Here is an 11,767-nt window from a genome sequence, read left to right as displayed (position 1 = left end):
TGACTTTCCAATTAACCCTTAAATATTCCTTCTACCAACTTGTTTTAAAATAACTGAATCACTGGATTTGAGTTTTTATTGTAATATTCTTAATTTTGGACATCTTAGGGTGATCAGAAGAATGACAACTGGATCTTTGCTCTGGCTGTTCTTTTCAGTAGCATCCTGGTATACAACAGCATGGGAACCATCAACAACGAGGCTGTGCAGAGCCTGCAGTATCCTTCATTCATGCATTGTGAATTTCCCCTTGGGATTATCTATCTATCTATCTATCTATCTATCTATCTATCTATCTATCTATCTATCTATCTATCTATCTATCTATCTATCTATCTATCTATCTATCTATCTATCTATCTATCTATCTATCTATCTATCTATCTATCTATCTATCTATCTATCTAGGAGCTTGTGAGTGGACTGAATATTTCTGACCTTTTATTTAGGTTCAGTAGGGTGTTGGATTGTGCTTATCATTCAATTTACTTGTACTTTGTGTTCTCATTTTTGTGTTTCTCTTCAAGGAGTGGTATTTTTATTAAAGACAACATTTCTTTTTTCACCTTCCCTTCTTTCTGGTATTCTGGCAGCAGTGGACTGCAACCAGGGCTATTTCGTATCACAGCTCATTACACAAAAACAGTTTGAGTCCTTCAAAGGAAGCTGTTCACAACCAGTTAGTGATGTCTTGCTCACAGCATACACCAGATGGAGCCTTAACTGTTATTTTTCAGGTATGTCACAGAGATGTCAAAATACATTAAAGTGAAGTCTGAGAAGAAGGACAGTGATGATTCTGCTGAATTTGCACGCTTCTTTCCATCTTTTGTGTGGGCTGTGCGAGACTTTACCTTAGAGCTTGTGCTAAATGGGAAGCCCATTAAACCAGATGAATATCTAGAGAATTCTCTCAAGCTGAAGCAAGGTATGAGAGGAGGATAATGAGAAACTGCTGTTTATCTCCATGTTGGATAATAGCAGTGTTAAGTGTTAATACCTTAAGTGAAAGAAGGTATAACAGAAAAGTTTAAAGAATGACTTAAAGATTTTCAATTGTTTTTAAAGTTGCAGGCAATTCAAAAGGTATTGAGAGCTACAATCTGCCACGTTTATGTATCAGGAATTACTTTCCAACCCGGAGGTGCTTTGTGTTTGAACGTCCAGCATCAGCGAGCAAAATGAGGAAAATGGAAACTCTGACCGATGCAGATCTGGACCCTGACTTTGTTAGTCAAACACAGGATTTTTGCAGGTACATTCTTGACAAGAACGGTCGTGCAAAGATCATCAAGGGTGGATTTACCATGACTGGGCAAAGTAAGTAACTAAGAGAGTAAGCTCTTGTCTACATTGGTGAACAGCCTGAATGCTCGTTCATAACCGGATTGTTCACATTTTTTTTTTCCAATGGCAGTGTTGGGGACCCTTATTCCAATTTATGTAGACACCATTCGCAGTGGCAGTGTGCCATGCCTAGACAACGCCATCAGTGCCCTGGCCCAGATACAGAATACAGCTGCAGTACAATGTGCCATATCACATTACAAGGAGCAAATGGAGAAGATGACTGCAGAATTGTTTGAATCCCAGAAGAAGCTCTCTGATGTCCATGGCCATTGCGAACGAGAGGCAATTAAAGTGTTTATGAGCAAATCCTTTAAAGATGATGACCAACTCTTTCAGGAAGAACTTGGGGTATGTATTGAGTGTTAGAGGTAGTACATCAGGCTGGCTTTAAAATTACATTTAAAGTCCTTTAAAAATGAAAGAATGTAATTATCAGCATCAATTTGGACTACAGACCTATTTCTTTAAGTGTTTGCAACACTATTCAATGAATTGTAATTTAAAACTTTGGGATATGGCACTTTCCATAGCAGATAGAAGAACCAGTACTTTACCCTTACCAAACGGTCCAATGTGGGTTATTGATTGGCTTTTGCTGGACCATAGTAGTGAAGCAGAGAGGTCCTAGATAAGCACATCCTAACACAATGAGAAGGACCCTACAGTTTGTGGGTAACCTTCCAAACCAGTTTATTAAACAGGCTTGAACAGACACGTAGGCTTATGCCAAGCTAGTTTACTCCATTTCAACTTCAACTCTTCTCCTTCTTCTAAAAAATAATAAAACTTTATACTGTATATACATACTTTAAGCAAGAAAACTTAAGTAAATAAATATAATGTGTGCATTGCAGGTAATATGTGAATTTAGTAGTAAATCTCTTATGTCTGATGTGCAGTTTGTTGAAACACAGCTAAAGAAATCACTGGATTCATTTCGCTAATTTGTATACTTTTATTTGTACCTAAGAATTCCTTAAAGAAGGAGTATGAGTCTTACTGTCTGAAACAAGAAGACCGTTCTCGGGAGTATTGCCTCTCTCTTCTGAAAGAATTTTGTAAAGATGTGGAGGCTAAGATTAAGAATGGTGTCTACATGAAACCAGGAGGCTACCAGGATTACCGCTCAGACCTACAGCACATTGTCAAGAAATATGGAGAATCCCCCAAAAAAGGCATGAAGGTAAGAGATAATGTTCCACAGAACCAGCATTTCTCTGTCACATGCACATGTCCACACCTGAATGTGACATCTGCAGTTGATTTCTTAGAGCAATGGAAAAAAAGCCTTTAAGAAGACTTCAGAGAGAGCTCCATCAATAAAAATGATATTTTGGGCTCATGACTGCTAGAAATGGGAGCACTTTAAACACTTTGTAAGAATCTCAGTCCAGCACTGTTATATAACCAAATGTATTATGATCTCTTAATCATCACAATTTGACAACCACATTGTCAGTCAAGAAAGTTTTGACTAAAAACAACGTGTTGTGTGCAGGTGTGTTGTCACAGTGTAAAATGAGGTTTTGCGTGTGCCACTGCTTGAGACGTTTTTTCCTCCAATGGTTTCACCTTGACGCCTGAGCAGTTAAGTCACTGATGAACATTCTGTTCCCTTAGAACAAACACTTGATGACAAGTCTGTCATTGGCAAAAAATGTTATCATCATTGGCCATTAAAAATTCTGCCATAGTAGCTTGGAGGAAAAAAGAAACATCACTGAAGTCACTTGCACAATTGTAGAGTAAACACCAGAAATACACACTCGATTAACTTGGCGCAATGCCGCTTGACAAATTAACAAAACTGTAGGCTTACAATTCCTCCACCCTACTCCTGTGGTATTGACAGATACCAGAAATTTTTTGGTCCCCCCTAGCATTTTCAAATGCTAAAAATTATAGTCTCTGTTAGCAGAGATGACATTTCTAGTAGGTTAAATTATTAACACAGATTTTTATTCTTTTTCTTTCCACTCAGGTTTTGCTTTTGTGTAACAAGGTATAAACAAATAAAGTATAGACCTAAATATTAACATAAAACTAAAACATTATCTGGCAAGGTTTTATGGCTGTAATGAAAGTTGGTTTGCAGCCATGGATTATTGTACCAGTAGACATCCAGAATATGCTTAGCATGTCCAAAAACATTCTACATTATGCTTGTCTTAAAATACTGTTTGGAAAACATTAAATTATGGTATAACTAGCCATCCCCTGCTGCTTCGCCCGCGTATTAGTGAAACAGGACAGTGAGGAGGACCCCACCCAGCTGTCTACTCCTGACGTCACTCTTCTACCTCCCCTCGGCCCACAGCCTCTGTGTCGGATTAGTGTGAATATATCGCTCTTGCAAGCAAACTATGATTCTTAGCGCAATGAGAGAAGTCGCAAAATCAACCGGAATGCTCAAACAAATTATATATAAAAAAAAAAAAGATCTAATTCTGTTAAGTAGTTGTCTCTTTCGCTAACTAAGCAGAATTAAGGTTATGCCCGAAGGCAGACACATGAGTGAGGAGGGCCCAGCCCTCCTCCCTTGAAGCCCAATGAGTCTCTCTTGGATTTGCGCTAATAAATCAGTACCACAAGCGAACTATGGTACTTGGCACAATGAGAAAGTCGCAAAATCAACAGAATATTCAAGCAAATTATAGAAACAAACCCGATCTAAATCTGTTAAGTAGTTCTCTCGTGAAATGCAGACAGACATGAAATGCAGACAGACATACAATGGGTTTAAAAAACTATAAGAAACTTCGCGCTTGGACCACGAAATTTTTAAAACCATTTCTTAGCAAGCACCTATGGGCCAAGGGTAACCTATATTCCAAATTTCAAGTCCTCATGGTTATGGAGATTTCGTGATGAGTGAGTCAGTGGTATTTGTCTTTTAAACTGTATATATAGATTAAAATGTGACAAATCTGCAGTTCTTTCTGTGGAATGTAAAGAAACTGATTCATGCTGTTACTGACTTGAATACTTTAGTGAACTTCTTGTAAGTGTTATTAGGTCAAGACTACCCCATAAACTTCAGACGGTCCAAAATTCTGCTGGTTGGATCTTTACTGGTACAATAAGCTCTGGTTTTCTCGACAACGGTCTTCATATAACTTCATCAGTTTCAAGTTAGAGCCAGGTCTATGTCCATGATAAGATGTTGAATGTCATTGCTGCTTCTTTTCCTGCCTGGTTTTCTACACCAATCCATTGCCTCTTGTTATCTTAATAATACCTGTAACTTTAAAAATGTGCAGAATGTCCTAATGCTGTATTCTTCACTCTCTGTATTTCACATGTTGCATTTGCTGTGTTTTTTATAGGCTGACATTGTCCTTCTTGAGTTCTTGAAAGAGAAAGAAGAGATTGGAGGCTCCATCCTAAAAGCTGACAATGCTATGACCGAACAGGAGAAGCAGATCCAGAGTGAGTTCCAATCTTGTCTTCTTGCTTCTAACATAGTATACTTAACAATAGCTCTGTTTTTCAAGGCTTCTGATTTATGCCAATATATCCTACATTGAGGCTTGTTCTTATGGAGTTTATGTGGTTTAGTGGAACTTGTTCATTGCCAGGAATTGCTTCCTTGGAATATTACAAAGGCAACAAACTATATCTCTTGCATTTTGGAAGCTGTCAATTGCTGTTTCGTTGTTGTTAAAATGTGCATCATTGATATGAGGAGAAAGGCCTAGTTGCTGTCCACACATAACAGATAACAGAGCTGATAATTCTTTTGCACTTCAATTCTGTGTCTGTTAGCCTGGAATTACATTTTGCTAGTGACACTATGCCTATTTTATAATCTAAGCTTTTATAAACGTTTTTGATAATTCCATCTGTTGGGTTGTAGCTTCCTTGTATTAACTTTGGCTAGACCTGCATCTCTGCTGTGCTCATATTTGCCTCTATTGGCCCTAGTTTACGTATACTGGCACCCATGGATCATAAGAATGAGTTCATCTTTTATAAAGATATCACGGATTGAGTCAACTCCTCTTCTGTGTCTTTTTGTATCCCTGCAAACCTCACAATACTCTATACAATTTTTCTAAAATTTCTAGCTGTGTTTCTCTTTACTAAGGAAAGTAACAAGCTGTCTTGAACTTTAGTGTTTCAGCACATGGACACTTGCCTTTTAAAATTAGTCTGAAACCTAAAGTAGAGTGACAATATATGAACAAGGATAGACTAAGAACTTATATGTACTCTCTTTGTAGTCTTGTCATGAGATAACACTAGAGTTGAATAATGACAGGGTGAATGATGTGGCATCTTGTCCTCATCAGTTCATTGCATATATGTGTTTTTTTTTTGTTATTCTATTTGTAGTGGAACAAGTGAAAAAAGAATCCATGGAAAGAGAGGCATCGGCAGCACGTGAGGCTCAGAGGGCACTTGAGCAAAGGCTCGTCGACCAGGAAAAAGCCCATCAAGAACATATGAATCAGTACATGGAGAAAATGGAGCAGGAGCGCCAAGCTGCTATGGAGGAGCAGAGCAGGCTAATAGATTCAAAACTGAGGGTAACGTTTTCAATACAATGTTTAATTCTGTTATAAAATTTCTAACATAAAGGCAGACATGCCTTGAATGATTTTAAATAAGGTAGTTGCTTCACACAAGAGTATATATACAGGATTGTCCCATATCATGAAGAGTGACTCTTTAAAGTTTAAAAGTTTAAGTATTTACTTCAAGAAGACAGAAGATCGGGAGAAAATACAACATATGTGATTCATTAATTATAATTAAACAAACTAGAGGGCTTTGCCCCCTGCTGATTTCGCTTGCCAACCCCCCCGGCCTGCGCTATGCGCCAGCCACTTCGCGCCTCTACTGCTTGCGTATGTGGATTTCACTTTCACCAAACAACAAATCTCGCAGATACGCCTCTTCTTTGAGAAGAAATACTACTTTTCCCTGAAGGCAACATGAATTAGATGATCTACAAATCTCCGACTTAAAGTTTAAATCTGAACAATATATTCGTTCTCTTTTCACTGTTACGTTATTTTAACAAGTAATAATTTCCGTTTGTTTGCACTAATATGATCTTTACTTTCATTTTTTTTTGAAGACTTTCGAGTTTTAGTACTTTCATTATCTCTAATCTGCTCTGCATGTGTATGGTGCCAATGTTTTTGAATTCTATATGACGTTCTACTTTGTCATCTACTCTTTGTCTTCTACTCTTTGTCTTTTATTTCCGGCCCCAGTTAAATCAATTGGCACAATGTCTTGTCTTGTGGGATGTGAAAGTATTTCTCCAAAAAAGTCATGTCTTGTCCCAGGCTAAAAAGTCTTGTCTCGTCCCTGGATTTTTTTTATTATAATAGAGAGATAATGTTAAGCTCAAATGTGGCCAATTTGACAAACTCAGTGAAGAAGGATGTTTGCAGACATGTGAGAACCTGTACCATCTGCCCACTGTACGAAAAACCACCTGGGTTTCCTGCAGGACAACTACAATCAACAAATATCACTGAACCCAGAGAGATGTGGGGAATTGATATTATGGGTCCATTGCCGCCAAGTAAGAACAAGAAGACCGTCTTAGTAGTGGTGGTGGATTATTTCTCCAAATGGGTGGAGCTTTTTGCTTTGCCAAACTCAACAACTGAACAGCTGTTCTCCACCCTAAAAAATGAGATGTTTACTCGCTGGGGGGTTCCAAAGGTCATAATTTCTGAAAGGGGTCCACAATTTACAAGCTCTGAGATGGAAAGTTTCATTAAGGATTGGGGAGTAACCCATAAGAAAACCACGGCATACCATCCACAATCCAACCTCATGGAGCAAGTGAATCGGACCCTGAAAACTATGATAGACTCCTAGGTCTGTACCCGCCACCAGGACTGGGATCAGAGGCTTCCAGAGTTAAGAATGGCCCTCAATTCGGTGTGGCATGAGAGTACCGGTGAATCGCCTGCTTGTTTGGCTCTCGGAAGACAGATATTGGGTCCCCTAGAGTGGCTTGTTACTCCCCCAACTCCTGATTCATCCCAATATCTCAAAGTCTTGCCATTAGAAAATTTAAAGGATCTGGTTAGAGAGAGGTTAGTACGTTCCAAGGCCATGTGCAGACATGTGCGGAGGAGAGATGCTGGGTATGTTGGGAGATGAATGCTAAGGATAGAGCTGCCAGGGAAGAGGAAAAGAGGAAGGCTTAAGCAAAGGTTTATGGATGTCGTGAGAGAGGACATGCAGGTGATGGGTGTAACAGAACAAGATGCAGAGGACAGAAAGATATGGAAGAAGATAATCCGCTGTGGCAACCCCTAATGAGAGCAGCTGAAAGAAGACGTGCGTTCCAAGGCCCAACAAGCCCGGTTTTACAATAAATGCAGACAAAGTGTTAGATATTCTGAAGGGGACCAGATTTGGCTGAGGACACACTATCTCTCAAAAGCATTGTGCAGATTTACATTCAAGCTAGCACCAAAATGGCTTGGTCCAGCAACAGTAATAAAACAATTAGGGCCTGTTAATTAGCAAGTCCAATGGCAAACTGACAGTAACATGAAAACAGATACATACCATGTGACCAGTATGAAACCCTACTATGTCCCAATGGAGGGTTTGGGGTTGGGGACTCTGTAACGGTCGTCTGGAATATGTGTGTGTCACTAAGTTTGTAACTTTTCCCATTCCTGTTATTAGTGGAATGGCTTAATTTGTAAGGCCGGCCAGTTACACAGGGGGAGAGGAGCACCTGGCTTGGAGGGTCAACAGACTGTACGGGGGGGAGCCAACGGTATGTAAATGGGTGGCAGGAAAAAGGAGAGGAGGAGCGCAAAGCCAAGAGAGAAGCGGACGCCATCACAGGAAAAGGCAAGAGGGAAAGGACTGACACCACCTGGAAAATGTCAGGTGAACCCGGGTTCATTTCAAAACAAATTAATTTAATTTCTGGTGAAAGGTATTTGGGAGAGGACCTGATGGCCCAGCACAAGGAACTGTTATTCTGCACGTTTCCCGGAATAGGAGGTATGGTTGGTGCCTCATTCCTCACTGCAGACTGAGCTCGACATTGACTACAAATAGGTTTTTTTTTCTCTTGCTCAAATTTCTGTAGTAGTATCTTATGTGTTTAAGTGTTTTGTGTCATGATTTGTGTTGGGTGGGAAGCGCTGCAGCGCGATATTATGTATATAGGGCTTTTTTGTTACAGTAAGTATGTGTGTATCATCTTACAGTAATTTTTTACTTAACCCTGCTTTCACTGGTGTGTCTCTATACTTGGGGTGGTGTAGTAGGAAAGTAGTGTTGGTCACTCATGCCCTGGATTATTTTTTTTCTTTTTCCTTTGCTGTCACTCTAGGCGGGCAGCACATATTATAATCGTGCTGGTTCTAAGAGCGGTACAACCTCGCACTGAGAGTGAGAATCAAGGAAGTAAAGCAAAACATATTGTATATAAAAAGGATTTATCATTGGCTTTCCAGAGGGAGATGACATGTCTAATTAGTCCTTCACTTTTTAAAATCCTTTAAGATCATTCATTTCTAAATCCTTAGAGTTAATGGTATAGTGCAAGTATGACTTTGTCCCACTTATCTCTGATTTGTATAGCTACTAGAAAATCTGTAAATGCTTTTGACCGCCAAATATTTTGGTTCTTGCATTCTCTACTCTTGACATGCCTTCATACTTCAAATATGATAGAACTACATATACAGATTTGTTGCAGAAGACTTTCCTTCCTAGCCAAAACAAGGGACCCATCAACTCCCTGTGTCATCTCTCTTCTTTTGGAGGCCATGTGTATAAAGATGTAATAGGATAAGGATACAGTCTTCCTCCAGCATGTAAAATATAGTTATATCTGGTAAATTACCCAAATAAGTTACTATGTGGGAAAGACAGTTTAGTGTGAAAAATCACATGTTATAACAATGAATTTTCCAAAATAGAATAAAGCATGCTGTAACATACTCAAGATGGTTTTCCCCCAGGTTGTACCCTGGTTCCTGCTCTCCTAGTCATGCTGAAGATTGAAAACCCATGTGACTTAACTGGCTGAGCTACAGATAAACTTTTGTATGCCAGAAGGTTATAGCAGTTGTTCTAGGCAGGGGATTTGCTGATAGTGCAAAGTGACAGGCTTTCATGCCAAGCAGAGTCAGAACAGAGTCTGTGTATTCTTTCTAATGGCAATGTTATGAATTACAACAAAACCTGAACCATATTATACAGATATGTGTGTGTTTCCTATCTGCCACGTTTCTGATGTACATATATCGAGTCCTTTTCAATGGTTCATTTCCTGTAAAATGCTTTTAATAAACATACTGCACAGTCCTATGCATACATTTAATGGTGGAGTGGTTCTCATATGGGTGGCAATGGCCAGTGCCTAGACAGTTTCAGGGTTCCCAGTTATTAGCACTGTACAATTTGCATGCTCCTGGTTTCTTCACATAGCCAAAGTGTGTGAATATCGGGTTAATTTGTGGCTCTATTGGTCTTTTATGACTGAGTGCGAGTGAACACATGAGTGTTCATTGTGATGGGCTCGTGCCGAATCCAGGGTTGGTTCCTGGTTGCTGCTGTTATAGGGATGTAACCTCCATTACCTTGTGTCTTGTGACTTTTGCCATTATACATCATACCCCATTACACTGGTGTGTAGAGTTACTGCGACTGCATCATCTCAGAGTTCAAGGATAGAGTCCTAGCTTGGATGCAATCTGTTTGCAGTATGCGTAGTTTTTTTTCCTGAGTCTACATTTGTTCTTCTCAGTGTAGTGCGACTCTCCTCACACATGCCAAAAAGAAGTGCGTTAGATTAGTTGTCAACTCACAGCATTTGTACCAGCTATCTCAAATCTGAAATGGACTCCATTATATTCTCAGATTCAGAAACATTGGGTGGGGCTTGGAGGTTTTGGGGGTGGAGCTTATCCCGGAAGCCCTGTGTCCATGGTAGGACCTGTTCATGCCAGAACAGCACCAGAACTCAGAGGGGGCTTATGTGGCTTCACCATTTTAACTAACCTTTACATATTTATGGATGCTGGAGGAAAACCCCTAGAGTGAGTGGCTGGTAGAATGTTCAAACTCCACTTATGTAATAGCTGAGCACATGGCTCAAACCCAGGATTCTGAAAACATGGGGCAGCAGCACTCACTACTGCACCACTGTGCCTCTCATGCTGACCTGGGTATCACATGAAAATTAATGGAGCTTGGCTACATTCCTCTTTTAATTCCTAGTAATAATTATAGTAGAATATTTTAATAAATTTCAAATTTCTAATTCTTGTTTGGTAAAAGTTGGCTGCACAGCCCATGGAGTGCAATATCTTTAATGGGGAGCCACCAAATTATTGAATGCAGCATTAAAAAAATTGAAATCACTACTGTGTATAAACATGCACAGTGACTTAATAGCAGTAGTTTTAAACCTTGAGCATATTTTAGCAATGAAATGTATGTTGCCATGAGAAGTTTGCTCATCTTCTGAACTTTTGTTATGTTACAGGAGCAGAAGGAGTTCCTACAGGAGGGATTCAATCAGAGAGCAGCAGACCTGAATCGCCAGATAGAAGAGCTGAAAAAACGGAAGCCCCCATCCGGCCCAAGATGTGTGGTCATGTAACAGCTGGGCATAAAATTTTTCTGCCTATCATACTTGTAAAGTTACATGGCTGCAAGGTGGAAGGCTCTTCATGACTACTGCTGGAAAGACTGCAGTGGGAAGATGTCAGCAGTAACTCGGATCCTGCTTGGGCCAAGAGTCTCCCATTTTGCTAGCAGTAGTTCTTACTTTAACTGATATTGTATGTTACTTCTTGTCTAATGAAACTCCTCAGCTAAATAATTATTTTTCCTCCCAGTATGTGTATTTATTTGTAGACTTGATACTAAGCAATTTAGAAAACCACAAAGGTTTAATTATTCCATACTTTATTTGTAGTATTAGTGAAAAGTGTCATTCCTGAAAAATGTAAATTTAAAAAGAACACCAGAGCTGTAAATGTGTCTTTTTCTGTATATTATGCAATATTGTTTGTCTAGTAAACCAATAAAAATAGATTATCTTACAAACACCTAAAATGTCACTTGGGTATTATATGTGATTTAAATACTTTATTTTTCACCTATCAATTCAAATGGCATTTTCACAGTGGGTAATGGAGGCCCATCTGCCATTGGCAGGAGTCAAAAAGTGGACACCAGACGAGCGACATGCCTCAAAAATAACATTCTCAAGAGCTGGCATTACAGGAATGCTATCAAAAGAGGAAGCACTGGATAAGAAAGGTTGAGACACAAAAGGATACAAAAGAAAGACATGGGAGGAATGCTGGGAGTTAATGTAAGGCTATAGATATAAGATATGAAATATTTTTAGATTTATTGTATTACCTGTCTTCAACAAGTAACATATATGTACCTTGAATTTCAT

At 39.3% G+C, this 11,767-nt stretch overlaps 1 protein-coding gene across 2 annotated transcripts in view; it reads left to right on the top strand.

Moving 5' to 3' along the window:
- Window positions 1-11,408, top strand: part of LOC114667311 (guanylate-binding protein 1-like) — a 31,054-nt gene extending 19,646 nt beyond the window's left edge. For both annotated transcript variants that reach the window (XM_028822570.2, XM_051920595.1), the window contains exons 4-11: window positions 109-218; window positions 738-928; window positions 1,069-1,320; window positions 1,418-1,698; window positions 2,321-2,533; window positions 4,677-4,779; window positions 5,686-5,879; window positions 10,841-11,408. In XM_028822570.2, coding sequence (XP_028678403.2) covers window positions 109-218; window positions 738-928; window positions 1,069-1,320; window positions 1,418-1,698; window positions 2,321-2,533; window positions 4,677-4,779; window positions 5,686-5,879; window positions 10,841-10,957 — 1,461 coding nt within the window. In that variant the 3' untranslated portion in view covers window positions 10,958-11,408. The remainder of the gene's footprint in view (window positions 1-108; window positions 219-737; window positions 929-1,068; window positions 1,321-1,417; window positions 1,699-2,320; window positions 2,534-4,676; window positions 4,780-5,685; window positions 5,880-10,840) is intronic.
- The last annotated feature ends 359 nt before the right edge of the window (window positions 11,409-11,767 follow it).

This window comes from Erpetoichthys calabaricus, chromosome 17 (genome assembly GCF_900747795.2).
Source record: "Erpetoichthys calabaricus chromosome 17, fErpCal1.3, whole genome shotgun sequence".
Classification (NCBI taxonomy): Eukaryota; Metazoa; Chordata; class Cladistia; order Polypteriformes; family Polypteridae; genus Erpetoichthys; species Erpetoichthys calabaricus.
The sequence above is the reverse complement of the archived record's forward strand: the minus strand, read 5'-3'. Positions and strand labels throughout refer to the sequence as shown.